The following is a 15,969-nucleotide window of genomic DNA, read 5'->3' on the forward strand; positions in this document are numbered from 1 at the left end:
GGGGATCTAGGTGAGAGCGGGGTGTAGAGGGGATCTAGGGGAGAGCGGGGTGTAGAGGGGATTTAGGGGAGAGCGGGGTGTAGAGGGGATTTAGGGGAGAGCGGGGTGTAGTGGGGATTTAGGGGAGAGTGGGGTGTAGAAGGGATTTAGGGGAGAGCGGGGTGTAGAGGGGATTTAGGGGAGAGCGGGGGTGTAGAGGGGATTTAGAGGAGAGCGGGGTGTAGAGGGGATTTAGGGGAGATAGGGGTGTAGTGGGGATTTGCGGGAGAGCGGGGTGTAGAGGGGATTGGGGAGAGCAGGGTGTAGAGGGGATCTAGGGGAGAGCTGAGTGTAGCGGGGATTTAGGGGAGAGTGGGGTGTAGGGGGAGAGCGGGCTGTAGAGCGGGATAGCGGGGAGTAGAGGGGGAGAGCGGGGTGTAGAGGGGATTTAGGGGAGAGCGGGGTGAAGAGGGGATTTACGGGAGAGCGGGGTGTAGAGGGGATTTAGGTGAGAGCGGGGTGAAGAGGGGATTTAGGGGAGAGCGGGGTGTAGAGGGGATTTAGGGAAGAGCGGGGTGTAGAGGGGATTTAGGGGAGAGCGGGGTGTAGAGGGAATTTAGGGAGAGAGCGAGGCGTAGAGGGGATTTAGGGGAGAGCGGGGTGAAGAGGGGATTTACGGGAGAGCGGGGTGTAGAGGGGATTTAGGTGAGAGCGGGGTGAAGAGGGGATTTACGGGAGAGCGGGGTGTAGAGGGGATTTAGGGGAGAGCGGGGTGAAGAGGGGATTTACGGGAGAGCAGGGCGTAGAGGGGATTTAGGTGAGAGCGGGGTGAAGAGGGGATTTACGGGAGAGCGGGGTGTAGAGGGGGTTTATGGGAGAGCGGGGTGTAGAGCGGATTTAGGGGTGAGCGGGGTGTAGAGGGGATTTGGGGAGAGCGGGGTGTAGAGGGGATTTAGGGAAGAGCGGGGTGTAGAGGGGATTTAGGAGAGAGCGGGGTGTAGAGGGGATTTAGGGAGAGAGCGAGGTGTAGAGGGGATTTAGGGGAGAGCGGGGTGTAGAGGGGTTTTAGGGGAGAGCAGGGTGTAGAGGGGATTTCGGGGAGAGCAGGGTGTAGAGGGGATTTAGGGGAGAGCGGGGTGTAGAGGGGATTTAGGGGAGAGCAGGGTGTAGAGGGGGAGAGCGGGGTGTAGAGGGGATTTAGGGGAGATCGGGGTGTAGAGGGGTTTTAGGGGAGAGTGGGGTTGTAGAGGGGATTTAGGGGAGAGCGGGGTGTAGAGGGGATTCAGGCGAGTGCGGGGTGTAGAGGGGATGTAGGGGAGAGCGGGGTGTAGAGGGGACTTGGGGAGAGCGGGGTGTAGAGGGGACTTGGGGAGAGCGGGGTGTAGAGGGGATTTAGGGGAGAGCGGGGTGTAGAGGGGATTTAGGGGTGAGCGGGGTGTAGAGGGGATTCAGGCGAGTGCGGGGTGTAGAGGGGATGTAGGGGAGAGCGGGGTGTAGAGGGAATTTAGGGGAGAGCGGGGTGTAGAGGGGATTTAGGGGAGAGCGGGGTGAAGAGGGGATTTAGGGGAGAGCGGGGTGTAGAGGGGATTTAGGGGAGAGCGGGGTGTTGAGGGGATTTAGGGGAGAGCGGGGTGTAGAGGGGATTTAGGGGAGAGTGGGGTGTAGAGGGGATTTAGGGGAGAGCGGGGTGTAGAGGGGATTTAGGGGAGAGCGGGGTGTAGAGGGGATATAGGGGAGAGCGGGGTGTAGAGGGGATTTAGGGGAGAGCGGGGTGTAGAGGGGATTTAGGGGAGAGCGGGGTGTAGAGGGGATTTAGGGGAGAGTGGGGTGTAAACGGGGAGAGCGGGCTGTAGAGGGGGAGAGCGGGGTGTAGAGGGGGAGAACGGGGTGTAGAGGGGGTTTAGGGGAGAGCGGGGTGTAGAGGGGGAGAGCGGGGCGTAGAGGGGATTTAGGGGAGATCGAGGTGTAGAGGGGCTCTAGGGGAGAGCAGGGTGTAGAGGGGATTTAGGGGAGAGCGGGGTGTGGAGGGTATTTAGGGGAGAGCAGGGTGTAGAGGGGATTTAGGGGAGAGCGGGGTGTAGAGGGGATGTAGGGGAGAGCGGGGTGTAGAGGAGTTTTAGGGGAGAGCGGGGTGTAGAGGGGGTTTATGGGAGAGCGGGGTGTAGAGCGGATTTAGGGGAGAGCGGGGTGTAGAGGGGATTTAGGGGAGAGCGGGGTGTAGAGGGGATTTAGGGGAGAGCGGGGTGTAGAGGGGATTTAGGGGAGAGCGGGCTGTAGAGGGGATTTAGGGGAGAGCGGGGTGTAGAGGGGATTTAGGGGAGAGCGGGGTGTAGAGGGGATTTAGGGGAGAGCGGGGTGTAGAGAGGATTTAGGGGAGAGCGGGGTGTAGAGGGGATTTAGGGGAGAGCGGGGTGTCGAGGGGATTTAGGGGAGAGCGGGGTGTAGAGGGGATTTAGGGGAGAGCGGGGTGTAGAGGGGATTTAGGGGAGAGTGGGGTGTAAACGGGGAGAGCGGGCTGTAGAGGGGGAGAGCGGGGTGTAGAGGGGGAGAGCGGGGTGTAGAGGGGGAGAACGGGGTGTAGAGGGGGAGAACGGGGTGTAGAGGGGGTTTAGGGGAGAGCGAGAGCGGGGTGCAGAGGAGATTTATGGGAGATCGGGGTGTAGAGGGGATTTAGGGGAGAGCGGGGTGTAGAGGGGGAGAGCGGGGCGTAGAGGGTATTTAGGGGAGATTGAGGTGTAGAGGGGCTCTAGGCAGAGCGGGGTGTAGAGGGGATTTAGGGGAGAGCGGGGTGTGGAGGGTATTTAGGGGAGAGCAGGGTGTAGAGGGGATTTAGGGGAGAGCGGGGTGTAGAGGGGATGTAGGGGAGAGCGGGGTGTAGAGGAGTTTTAGGGGAGAGCGGGGTGTAGAGGGGTTTTAGGGGAGTGGGGGGTGTAGAGGGGATTTTGGGGAGAGCGGGGTGTAGAGGGGATTTAGGGGAGAGCGGGGTGTAGAGGGGATTTAGGGGAGAGCGGGGTGTAGAGGGGATTTAGGGGAGAGCGGGGTGTAGAGGGGATTTAGGGGAGAGCGGGGTGTAGAGGGGATTTAGGGGAGAGCGGGGTGTAGAGGGGATTTAGGGGAGAGCGGGGTGTAGAGGGGATTTAGGGGAGAGCGGGGTGTAGAGGGGATTTAGGGGAGAGCGGGGTGTAGAGGGGATTTAGGGGAGAGCGGGGTGTAGAGGGGATTTAGGGGAGAGCGGGGTGTAGAGGGGATTTAGGGGAGAGCGGGGTGTAGAGGGGATTTAGGGGAGAGCGGGGTGTAGAGGGGATTTAGGGGAGAGCGGGGTGTAGAGGGGATTTAGGGGAGAGCGGGGTGTAGAGGGGATTTAGGGGAGAGCGGGGTGTAGAGGGGATTTAGGGGAGAGCGGGGTGTAGAGGGGATTTAGGGGAGAGCGGGGTGTAGAGGGGATTTAGGGGGAGAGCGGGGTGTAGAGGGGATTTAGGGGAGAGCGGGGTGTAGAGGGGATTTAGGGGAGAGCGGGGTGTAGAGGGGATTTAGGGGAGAGCGGGGTGTAGAGGGGATTTAGGGGAGAGTGGGGTGTAAACGGGGAGAGCGGGCTGTAGAGGGGGAGAGCGGGGTGTAGAGGGGGAGAACGGGGTGTAGAGGGGGTTTAGGGGAGAGCGAGAGCGGGGTGCAGAGGAGATTTATGGGAGATCGGGGTGTAGAGGGGATTTAGGGAGAGAGCGAGGCGTAGAGGGGATTTAGGGGAGAGCGGCATGTAGAGGGGATTTAGGGGAGAGCAGGGTGTAGAGGGGGAGAGCGGGGTGTAGAGGGGATTTACGGGAGATCAGGATGTAGAGGGGTTTTAGGGGAGAGCGGGGTGTAGAGGGGATTTGGGGACAGCGGGGTGTAGAGGGGATTTAGGGGAGAGTGGGGTGTAGAGGGGATTTAGGGGAGAGCGGGGTGTAGAGGGGATCTAGGTGAGAGCGGGGTGTAGAGGGGATCTAGGGGAGAGCGGGGTGTAGAGGGGATTTAGGGGAGAGCGGGGTGTAGAGGGGATTTAGGGGAGAGCGGGGTGTAGTGGGGATTTAGGGGAGAGTGGGGTGTAGAAGGGATTTAGGGGAGAGCGGGGTGTAGAGGGGATTTAGGGGAGAGCGGGGTGTAGAGGGGATTTAGAGGAGAGCGGGGTGTAGAGGGGATTTAGGGGAGATAGGGGTGTAGTGGGGATTTGCGGGAGAGCGGGGTGTAGAGGGGATTGGGGAGAGCAGGGTGTAGAGGGGATCTAGGGGAGAGCTGAGTGTAGCGGGGATTTAGGGGAGAGTGGGGTGTAGGGGGAGAGCGGGCTGTAGAGCGGGATAGCGGGGAGTAGAGGGGGAGAGCGGGGTGTAGAGGGGATTTAGGGGAGAGCGGGGTGAAGAGGGGATTTACGGGAGAGCGGGGTGTAGAGGGGATTTAGGTGAGAGCGGGGTGAAGAGGGGATTTAGGGGAGAGCGGGGTGTAGAGGGGATTTAGGGAAGAGCGGGGTGTAGAGGGGATTTAGGGGAGAGCGGGGTGTAGAGGGAATTTAGGGAGAGAGCGAGGCGTAGAGGGGATTTAGGGGAGAGCGGGGTGAAGAGGGGATTTACGGGAGAGCGGGGTGTAGAGGGGATTTAGGTGAGAGCGGGGTGAAGAGGGGATTTACGGGAGAGCGGGGTGTAGAGGGGATTTAGGGGAGAGCGGGGTGAAGAGGGGATTTACGGGAGAGCAGGGCGTAGAGGGGATTTAGGTGAGAGCGGGGTGAAGAGGGGATTTACGGGAGAGCGGGGTGTAGAGGGGGTTTATGGGAGAGCGGGGTGTAGAGCGGATTTAGGGGTGAGCGGGGTGTAGAGGGGATTTGGGGAGAGCGGGGTGTAGAGGGGATTTAGGGAAGAGCGGGGTGTAGAGGGGATTTAGGAGAGAGCGGGGTGTAGAGGGGATTTAGGGAGAGAGCGAGGTGTAGAGGGGATTTAGGGGAGAGCGGGGTGTAGAGGGGTTTTAGGGGAGAGCAGGGTGTAGAGGGGATTTCGGGGAGAGCAGGGTGTAGAGGGGATTTAGGGGAGAGCGGGGTGTAGAGGGGATTTAGGGGAGAGCAGGGTGTAGAGGGGGAGAGCGGGGTGTAGAGGGGATTTAGGGGAGATCGGGGTGTAGAGGGGTTTTAGGGGAGAGTGGGGTGTAGAGGGGATTTAGGGGAGAGCGGGGTGTAGAGGGGATTCAGGCGAGTGCGGGGTGTAGAGGGGATGTAGGGGAGAGCGGGGTGTAGAGGGGACTTGGGGAGAGCGGGGTGTAGAGGGGACTTGGGGAGAGCGGGGTGTAGAGGGGATTTAGGGGAGAGCGGGGTGTAGAGGGGATTTAGGGGTGAGCGGGGTGTAGAGGGGATTCAGGCGAGTGCGGGGTGTAGAGGGGATGTAGGGGAGAGCGGGGTGTAGAGGGAATTTAGGGGAGAGCGGGGTGTAGAGGGGATTTAGGGGAGAGCGGGGTGAAGAGGGGATTTAGGGGAGAGCGGGGTGTAGAGGGGATTTAGGGGAGAGCGGGGTGTTGAGGGGATTTAGGGGAGAGCGGGGTGTAGAGGGGATTTAGGGGAGAGCGGGGTGTAGAGGGGATTTAGGGGAGAGCGGGGTGTGGAGGGTATTTAGGGGAGAGCAGGGTGTAGAGGGGATTTAGGGGAGAGCGGGGTGTAGAGGGGATGTAGGGGAGAGCGGGGTGTAGAGGGGTTTTAGGGGAGAGCGGGGTGTAGAGGGGGTTTATGGGAGAGCGGGGTGTAGAGCGGATTTAGGGGAGAGCGGGGGTGTAGAGGGGATTTAGGGGAGAGCGGGGTGTAGAGGGGATTTAGGGGAGAGCGGGGTGTAGAGGGGATTTAGGGGAGAGCGGGCTGTAGAGGGGATTTAGGGGAGAGCGGGGTGTAGAGGGGATTTAGGGGAGAGCGGGGTGTAGAGGGGATTTAGGGGAGAGCGGGGTGTAGAGAGGATTTAGGGGAGAGCGGGGTGTAGAGGGGATTTAGGGGAGAGCGGGGTGTCGAGGGGATTTAGGGGAGAGCGGGGTGTAGAGGGGATTTAGGGGAGAGCGGGGTGTAGAGGGGATTTAGGGGAGAGTGGGGTGTAAACGGGGAGAGCGGGCTGTAGAGGGGGAGAGCGGGGTGTAGAGGGGGAGAGCGGGGTGTAGAGGGGGAGAACGGGGTGTAGAGGGGAGAACGGGGTGTAGAGGGGGTTTAGGGGAGAGCGAGAGCGGGGTGCAGAGGAGATTTATGGGAGATCGGGGTGTAGAGGGGATTTAGGGGAGAGCGGGGTGTAGAGGGGGAGAGCGGGGCGTAGAGGGTATTTAGGGGAGATTGAGGTGTAGAGGGGCTCTAGGCAGAGCGGGGTGTAGAGGGGATTTAGGGGAGAGCGGGGTGTGGAGGGTATTTAGGGGAGAGCAGGGTGTAGAGGGGATTTAGGGGAGAGCGGGGTGTAGAGGGGATGTAGGGGAGAGCGGGGTGTAGAGGAGTTTTAGGGGAGAGCGGGGTGTAGAGGGGTTTTAGGGGAGTGCGGGGTGTAGAGGGGATTTAGGGGAGAGCGGGGTGTAGAGGGGATTTAGGGGAGAGCGGGGTGTAGAGGGGATGTAGGGGAGAGCGGGGTGTAGAGGGGATTTAGGGGAGAGCGGGGTGTAGAGGGGATTTAGGGGAGAGCGGGGTGTAGAGGGGATTTAGGGGAGAGCGGGGTGTAGAGGGGATTTAGGGGAGAGCGGGGTGTAGAGGGGATTTAGGGGAGAGCGGGGTGTAGAGGGGATTTAGGGGAGAGCGGGGTGTAGAGGGGATTTAGGGGAGAGCGGGGTGTAGAGGGGATTTAGGGGAGAGCGGGGTGTAGAGGGGATTTAGGGGAGAGCGGGGTGTAGAGGGGATTTAGGGGAGAGCGGGGTGTAGAGGGGATTTAGGGGAGAGCGGGGTGTAGAGGGGATTTAGGGGAGAGCGGGGTGTAGAGGGGATTTAGGGGAGAGCGGGGTGTAGAGGGGATTTAGGGGAGAGCGGGGTGTAGAGGGGATTTAGGGAGAGCGGGGTGTAGAGGGGATTTAGGGGAGAGCGGGGTGTAGAGGGGATTTAGGGGAGAGCGGGGTGTAGAGGGGATTTAGGGGAGAGCGGGGTGTAGAGGGGATTTAGGGGAGAGCGGGGTGTAGAGGGGATTTAGGGGAGAGTGGGGTGTAAACGGGGAGAGCGGGCTGTAGAGGGGGAGAGCGGGGTGTAGAGGGGGAGAACGGGGTGTAGAGGGGGTTTAGGGGAGAGCGAGAGCGGGGTGCAGAGGAGATTTATGGGAGATCGGGGTGTAGAGGGGATTTAGGGGAGAGCGGGGTGTAGAGGGGGAGAGCGGGGCGTAGAGGGGATTTAGGGGAGATTGAGGTGTAGAGGGGCTCTAGGGGAGAGCGGGGTGTAGAGGGGATTTAGGGGAGAGCGGGGTGTGGAGGGTATTTAGGGGAGAGCAGAGTGTAGAGGGGATTTAGGGGAGAGCGGGGTGTAGAGGGGATGTAGGGGAGAGCGGGGTGTAGAGGGGATGTAGGGGAGAGCGGGGTGTAGAGGAGTTTTAGGGGAGAGCGGGGTGTAGAGGGGTTTTAGGGGAGTACGGGGTGTAGAGGGGATTTTGGGGAGAGCGGGGTGTAGAGGGGATTTAGGGGAGAACGGGGCGTAGAGGGGATTTAGGGGAGAACGGGGCGTAGAGGGGACTTAGGGGAGAGCGCAGTGTAGAGGGGATTTAGGGGAGAGCAGAGTGTAGAGGGGATGCAGGGGACAGCGGGGTGTAGGGGGGATTTAGGGGAGAGCGGGGAGTAGAGGGGAGAGCGGGGTGTAGGGGGGATTTAGGGGAGAGCGATAGCGGGGTGTAGAGGGGATTTAGGGAGATTGGGGTGTAGAGGGGACTTGGGGAGAGCGGGGTGTAGAGGGGACTTAGGGGAGAGCGGGGTGTAGAGGGGACTTAGGGGAGAGCGGGGCGTAGAGGGGATTTAGGGGAGAGCGGGGCGTAGAGGGGATTTAGGGGAGAGCGGGGCGTAGAGGGGATTTAGGGGAGAGCGGGGCGTAGAGGGGATTTAGGGGAGAGCGGGGCGTAGAGGGGATTTAGGGGAGAGAGGGGCGTAGAGGGGATTTAGGGGAGAGCGGGGCGTAGAGGGGATTTAGGGGAGAGCGGGGCGTAGAGGGGATTTAGGGGAGAGCGGGGCGTAGAGGGGATTTAGGGGGGAGCGGGTCGTAGAGGGGATTTAGGGGAGAGCGGGGCGTAGAGGGGATTTAGGGGAGATCGAGGTGTAGAGGCGCTCTAGGGGAGAGCGGGTTGTAGAGGGGATTTAGGGGAGAGCGGGGTGTGGAGGGTATTTAGGGGAGAGCAGGGTGTAGAGGGGATTTAGGGGAGAGCGGGGTGTAGAGGGGATGTAGGGGAGAGCAGGGTGTAGAGGAGTTTTAGGGGAGAGCGGGGTGTAGAGGGGTTTTAGGGGAGAACGGGGTGTAGAGGGGATTTAGGGGAGAGCGGGGTGTAGAGGGGAATTAGGGGAGTGCGGGGTGTAGAGGGGATTTAGGGGAGAACGGGGTATAGAGGGGATTTAGGGGAGAACGGGGCGTAGAGGGGATTTAGGGGAGAACGGGGCGTAGAGGGGACTTAGGGGAGAGCGCAGTGTAGAGGGGATTTAGGGGAGAGCGGGGTGTAGAGGGGATTTAGGGGAGAGCGGGGTATAGAGGGGATTTAGGGGAGAGCAGAGTGTAGAGGGGATGTAGGGGACAGCGGGGTGTAGGGGGGATTTAGGGGAGAGCGGGGAGTAGAGGGGGAGAGCGGGGTGTAGGGGGGATTTAGGGGAGAACGATAGCGGGGTGTAGAGGGGATTTAGGGGAGATTGGGGTGTAGAGGGGACTTAGGGGAGAGCGGGGTGTAGAGGGGACTTAGGGGAGAGCGGGGTGTAGAGGGGACTTAGGGGAGAGCGGGGCGTAGAGGGGATTTAGGGGACAGCGGGGTGTAGAGGGGATTTGGGGAGAGCGGGGTGTAGAGGGGATTTGGGGAGAGCGGGGTGTAGTAGGGATCTGGGGAGAGCGGGGTGTAGAGGGGATTTAGGGGCGAGCTGGGTGTAGAGGGGATTTGGGGAGAGCGGGGTGTAGAGGGGATTTGGGGAGAGCGGGGTGTAGTAGGGATTTGGGGAGAGTGGGGTGTAGTAGGGATTTGGGGAGAGTGGGGTGTAGTAGGGATTTGGGGAGAGCGGGGTGTAGAGGGGATTTAGGGAAGAGCGGGGTGTAGAGGGGATTTAGGGAAGAGCGGGGTGTAGAGGGGATTTAGGGGAGAGCGGGGTGTAGAGGGGATTTAGGGGAGAGCGGGGTGTAGAGGGGATTTAGGGGAGAGCGGGGTGTAGAGGGGATTTAGGGGAGAGCGGGGTGTAGAGGGGATTTAGGGGAGAGCGGGGTGTAGAGGGGATTTGGGGAGAGCGGGGTGTAGTAGGGATTTGGGGAGAGTGGGGTGTAGTAGGGATTTGGGGAGAGTGGGGCGTAGAGGGGATTTAGGGGAGAGCGGGGTGTAGAGGGGATTTAGGGGAGAGCGGGGTGTAGAGGGGATTTGGGGAGAGCGGGGTGTCGAGGGGATTTGGGGAGAGCGGGGTGTAGTAGGGATCTGGGGAGAGCGGGGTGTAGAGGGGATTTAGGGGCGAGCTGGGTGTAGAGGGGATTTGGGGAGAGCGGGGTGTCGAGGGGATTTAGGGGAGAGCGGGGTGTAGAGGGGATTTGGGGAGAGCGGGGTGTAGAGGGGATTTAGGGGCGAGCTGGGTGTAGAGGGGATTTGGGGAGAGCGGGGTGTCGAGGGGATTTAGGGGAGAGCGGGGTGTAGTAGGGATTTGGGGAGAGTGGGGTGTAGTAGGGATTTGGGGAGAGTGGGGTGTAGTAGGGATTTGGGGAGAGCGGGGTGTAGAGGGGATTTAGGGAAGAGCGGGGTGTAGAGGGGATTTAGGGGAGAGCGGGGTGTAGAGGGGATTTAGGGGAGAGCGGGGTGTAGAGGGGATTTAGGGGAGAGCGGGGTGTAGAGGGGATTTAGGGGAGAGCGGGGTGTAGAGGGATTTAGGGGAGAGCGGGGTGTAGAGGGGATTTGGGGAGAGCGGGGTGTAGTAGGGATTTGGGGAGAGTGGGGTGTAGTAGGGATTTGGGGAGAGTGGGGCGTAGAGGGGATTTAGGGGAGAGCGGGGTGTAGAGGGGATTTAGGGGAGAGCGGGGTGTAGAGGGGATTTGGGGAGAGCGGGGTGTCGAGGGGATTTGGGGAGAGCGGGGTGTAGTAGGGATCTGGGGAGAGCGGGGTGTAGAGGGGATTTAGGGGCGAGCTGGGTGTAGAGGGGATTTGGGGAGAGCGGGGTGTCGAGGGGATTTAGGGGAGAGCGGGGTGTAGAGGGGATTTGGGGAGAGCGGGGTGTAGAGGGGATTTAGGGGCGAGCTGGGTGTAGAGGGGATTTGGGGAGAGCGGGGTGTCGAGGGGATTTAGGGGAGAGCGGGGTGTAGAGGGTATTTGGGGAGAGCGGGGTGTAGAGGGGATTTAGGGGCGAGCTGGGTGTAGAGGGGATTTGGGGAGAGCGGGGTGTAGTAGGGATCTGGGGAGAGCGGGGTGTAGAGCGGGTTTGCGGTGAAGAGGAAAAGCCCCTGACCTTGAGCGGACGGCTCCTGAGGCTGCAGTAGCCGCTGTATCGCGTTTCCCCGTCCCGGGGCGGCTCCGTGCTGAGCTCCCCAGTCAGCAGTGCCGTCCGCCCGTTACCGCCAACGCTAAGTCGGGCCCGGCTCCGGCCGCCAATCTCCTGGTCACTGGAGACCCGCCAGTGTTTCAGGCTGTCCGGGCCCTGGGCCTGCCACAGGAGGCGGCTCTGTTCCTGCAGTTCCAGGCGGAGGGAGCGGCCCTCAGGGCCCCGCAGCCGCCCCAATGCCTCCTCCTGCAGGAGGCTCCAGTGCCGGCCCACACTCTCCAGGCCCTTCCGCCAGTCCCAGCTCAGCCACTTCCAGGGGGGCGGCTTGTGGACTGGGGCCCCGGGCCTTCGGTATCCGCGGCTTAGGCCAGGACCGGGGACCAGGCTCCCGCGACCCGGACAGACCAGCCACCAAAGCCGGCCCGCCATCTTGGGAGGCTGCATATGGCGGGAGGGGTTGCCACAAACCTCCAGGATGGCCCTGGAGTCTCCCACCTGACAGAAAGATCATGGGTCACTAAAGATTCTTTTTTTAAATTTCCTTCAACACTTTTGTTAATTATATAAAACATTGCGGCAGGCTGCTTGACTGTTAGGTAGCGGGTTGAGAGATGATGAAGCCGCCAGGAATACACCCAACAAAAAAGTTGGCAACCCCAAGCAAATCCTCCAGTAACCCCCAAATCCCCCTGTAACTCCCCAGTGAACTTCGAATCCCCCCCCCCGTGAGCGGCCCGAACCTCCCGCAGCCCCTCTCTCTCTCCCCGTGGCCCCTCCCCCCCGATCTCTCCACACTCTGGTCAGAGCCACACAAAAGGCAGGCATTGAACTATAGGGGGCAGTATAGAGAGATACCGCAATGTTTTTTTTGGGCAAAAAAATATATACTTTATTCATAAAATATCTTCAACCACATTCCAAACCATTTCAAGATCACCATTACAAAGGTACAATAAGGTTCAACTTTTACAACATGTATCTCAAGGTGCATCAGTACAAACAATGAATATTACAATCATTTGCAGACATTCATTTTGGGCTGTATAGCCGGAGGGGCTCTACACAGTTCCCAGCCCCTCAGTGCACAGTGGCAGAAAGGTCTTAGGCAGCAACCCTTCCCCATTGCGCCTTTGCGGCAGCTGCCCCAAGCTTTAGTGTGTCCCTCAGCACGTGGTCCTGGACTTTGGAACGTGCCAGTCTGCAACCCTCGGTCCGGGACAACTCTTTGCGCTGGAAGACCAACAAGTTTCGGGCAGACCAAAGAGCATCTTTCACCGAGTTGATGATCCTCCAGCTGCAGTTGATGTTTGTCTCAGTGTGTGTCCCTGGGAACAGCCCGTATAGCACAAAGTCCTGTGTCACAGAACTGCTCGGGAAGAACCTTGACAGAAACCACTGCATCTCTCTCCAGACCTTCTTTGCAAAGGCACAATCTACAAGGTGGTGAACAATGGTCTCTTCCCCACCACCGCCACCTCGAGGGCAACGTGCCAAGGGGGTGAGACTCCTGGCGTGTAGGAAGGATCTGATGGGGAGGGCCTTTCTCACCACCAACCAAGCTACATCTTGGTGCTTGTTGGAAAGTTCTGGTGATGAGGCATTCTGCTCGGGGAACCATCCCATGGGATCCACCCTCTCCTTTTCCCTCAGGACCTCTAAGACATTACGAGCCGACCACTGCCTTATGGAATTGTGGTCAAAAGTGTTTCTCTGCATAAATTTTTCCACAAGGGACAGGTGGTTACAGCACGGCCCAACTACTTGGAGCGTTCCGCAGTAGCGTGGCCAGATCCATCCTTCGCAACACTGGGGACAGGTAGAACCTCAGCATGTGGTGACACTTGGTGTTTGCATACTGAGGTCTACGCACCGCTTGATGCAGCCACACACAAAGGTGGCCATCAGTATGAGGGCAATATTGGACACGTTTTTTCCCCCTTTATCTGGAGGCTTGTACACTGCGTCCCTGCGGACACGATCCATTTTCGACCTCCAGAAAAAGCGGAAGATGACACAGGTGATCGCCATCGCGCAGAAATGTGGAATGGGCCAGACCTGCGCCATGTACAGCAAAAGCGAGAGTGCCTCGCACCTGATGACCAGATTCTTACCCGCAATGGAGAGGGTGCGTCGCTCCCACATGCCCAGTTTCCTCTTCACCATAGACACTCGCTCCTTCCAGTTTCTAAAGCATGCCCTGGTCCCTCCGAACCATATCCCCAGCACCTTCAGGCCGTCAGCCCTGACAGTGAAGGGGACAAAGGATCAGTCAGCCCAGTTCCCGAAAAACATGGCCTCGCTCTTCCCACGATTTACCTTGGCTCCTGAGGCCAGTTCGAACTGGTTGCAAACGTGGATCAGCCTGCGCACCGACAGCGGATCCGAGCAGAAGACGGTGACATCATCCATGTACAGGGAGGCTTTGATCTGAGTGCCTCCACTGCCTGGGATTGTCACTCCTCTTATGCCCAGATCCTTCCTGATGGACTCAGCAAAGGGTTCTATGCAACACACGAAAAGAACAGGCGAGAGAGGACAGCCCTGCCTGACTCCAGATTTAATCAGAAAGCTATCAGATTCCCACCCATTGATTGAGACTGTACTACTGATGTTAGTGTAGAGCAGTTGGATCCAATTGCGAATTCCCTCCCCAAACCCCATTTTGGAGAGCACATCCACCATGTAGGTGTGCGATATTCTGTCAAAGGCCTACTGATCCAGGCTGATGAGGCAGGTATCTACACCCCTGTCCTGTACAAAGGCAATCGTATCCCTGAGCAGCGCGAAGTTGTCAGAAATCTTCCTGCCCGGCACAGTGCAGGTCCGGTCAGGGTGGATCACCAATTCCAGAGCGGATATCCAAATGCGATGATCTTGGACAGAATCTTATAGTCCACATTCAACAGTGAAATGGGTCACCAATTTCTAAATTCCTCCCTTCCCCCCTTGTGCTTTTAGATGAGGGTGATAATGCCTTTCCTCATGGATTCTGACATACTGCCGGCCAGGAGCATACTCTCGTACACTTCTAGCAGGTCTGGGCCCATCCAGTCCCACAGAGCCAAATACAACTCCGCCGGCAAGCAGTCGCTTCCGGGAGTTTTAATCTTCTCGAAGGACCCAAGGGCCTTAGTCAGTTCGTCAGGAGTTAGCAGTTTGTCCAGGCTCTCCCATGTACTGTTGTCTAAGACCTCCGTGATAGAGGACAGGAAGGACTGGGAGGCCATGCTGTCTGTGGGCTTCATGTCATACAATCCAGCATAAAAGGATTTGCTGATCCTCAAAATGTCGGACTGTGATGACTTTACTGAGCCGTCTTCTTCCTTCAGGCTGCTGATCATGGAGCTCTCTCTGCTCTCTCTGTGTACCTTTTGGAAGAAGAAACGTGAGCACGTCTCAGCCTGCTCCACGGAGCGAACTCTGGAACGGAAGATGATCTTGGAGGCCTCCGAGGCAGAGAGCGAGGCTTGACATTGAACCCCATCGACCGCAGCCAGAGCAGATTCTGCATGTTTTTCTGGAGTCAGGACATTTCCCTCTGTTCGTTTCTAGCTTTCTGGGTGCCTTTGAGAATGAAAAACCTCTTGATGTTTCCCTTGATCGCTTCCCACCAATGTGTCAGGGACTCAAAGAGGGTTTCACGGTTCTCCAACCTTTGTAATCTCTCTTGAGCTCCTCAACACTCTCTGGGGTCAGCAGTTGCACGTTTAGCTTCTATGCCCCCCTGCCCACCCTCTGGTCCTTCTCTAAGTGACAATCAGCCAGTAGGAGGCAGTGGTCAGAGAAGAACACCAGCTTGATGTCGGTGGATCTGACTGTGAAGGCACGGGACACAAACAGGAAGTCTATCCTGGAACAGATGGACCCATCTGGCCGCGACCCAGTGTCTCTACGCTGCGCTCCATCTGCAGGGTTGCTGAAGACGTCATGCAGCTTGGCATCCTTAACTGTTTCCATCAGGGATCTGGACGTAGCGTCCAATCTGCTGTCGGCCCTGCCGGATCGTCCAGCCGCATCGATGATGCAGTTGAAGTCGCCGCCCAGAATGAGCGGCCTGGAGGTTGCCAGCAGCAGTGGGAGCTGCTGAAAAACCTCCAGCCGCTCGGCCCCTTGTGACGGGGCGTACACGTTAATTAACCGGAGAGGAGCGTTTTTGTACATTACGTCTGCTACGAGGAGGCACCCGCCCACCACCTCCTTCACCTCGGAGACGGTGAAGTTGCCTCCCCACAGCAGAATCCCCAGGCCGGAGGAATGAGAGTCGATTCTGCCTGACTAGATCGATGGCCCATGGGACCACCATCGTGACCATTGCCTGTAGGAGCTGAGGTGCGGTATCACACACTCCTGCAGAAACCACAGGTCAGCTTTGACCTTGGCAAGGTAGTCCAAGGTCGCAACACATCGCATAGTAGATTTAATGCTACGCACATTTATGGATACAATTTTTAAACCCATTTTAAAGCATTTATTCTCTTACCCAATCTGTTGTCTCTGAGAGTCCCAGACCTTTAGTCTGCTCCTTCATACCCGTAGTGTGCTCAAATTGCCTCACTTTGGATGGGCTGAGGAAATACCTATTGGCAGTGTTCTGCTCAGGTGGCATCTGGGGGTCCGTGCAGAGAGCGGGGTTTGAAATGACCTTTGTTGGAGAAGCTTCTCCAATTCTTTCCCCCTCTGGGGCGTTGCTGCTCCTGGCTTTCTGGAGCTGGGGTGCGCTGAGCACCTCGCTGCTCCCGGCTTCCTGGAGCTGTGGTGCACTGGCCTCTTCGGGTTGTAGGCAAAGTTGGGGTGCGCTGGTCTCCTCATTGTCTCCAAAGTTCTGGAGCTCGGGTGTATCGTCCTCCAACTCCCTAGAGATTTGCTGCTTCCTTTGGCGGCGCTGCCTGGCACTTCTTCATCCGAAGAGCTGCTGCCTTTGTCATCTGTGTCGGATGGGAGACGCCTCTTGCCACATGTCTGGGGATTGGCTTGGTCCCTTCTTAGCCCCTTCTTCCTTTTGGCTCTCTTCACCGTCTGCCACTCCCCCTGCTGCTTTTCCACTGCTGCCTCCTCCTCCTCCATTGATTCGCTCTCCTGAGGAGTGGGAGGTTCAAGGGGCAGTGCTGTTGATTGGCTGTCTGTTGCCTCAATAATTTCCTCCACCTTGTCTCTCCCTGTGTCCTCCTTTGTCCCGTTGTTCTCCCTGGGGTCCTTGGTGGTTGGAGTGACACAAAGCATTTCTTCTGCTTCCCCCTCGTTGGTTTTGGCTGCCTGTGCATAAGTACGGCAGCGTTTGGGGCAGGTCCTGTAGAGGTGACCTGCCTTGCCATACAGGTTGCAGCACTTAGTCTGTTTGCAGTCTTTTGT

General features: G+C 58.6%; 1 protein-coding gene across 1 annotated transcript in view; it reads right to left on the reverse strand.

Moving 5' to 3' along the window:
- The window catches only part of ndufaf1 (NADH:ubiquinone oxidoreductase complex assembly factor 1), a 35,433-nt gene extending 24,150 nt beyond the window's left edge, over positions 1–11,283 (reverse strand). The window contains exon 1 of the mRNA XM_041213851.1: positions 10,588–11,283. Coding sequence (XP_041069785.1) covers positions 10,588–11,064 — 477 coding nt within the window. The 5' untranslated portion in view covers positions 11,065–11,283. The remainder of the gene's footprint in view (positions 1–10,587) is intronic.
- Between the last annotated feature and the right edge of the window lie 4,686 nt (positions 11,284–15,969).

The sequence above is a fragment of the Carcharodon carcharias genome, chromosome 20 (genome assembly GCF_017639515.1).
Source record: "Carcharodon carcharias isolate sCarCar2 chromosome 20, sCarCar2.pri, whole genome shotgun sequence".
NCBI lineage: Eukaryota > Metazoa > Chordata > Chondrichthyes > Lamniformes > Lamnidae > Carcharodon > Carcharodon carcharias.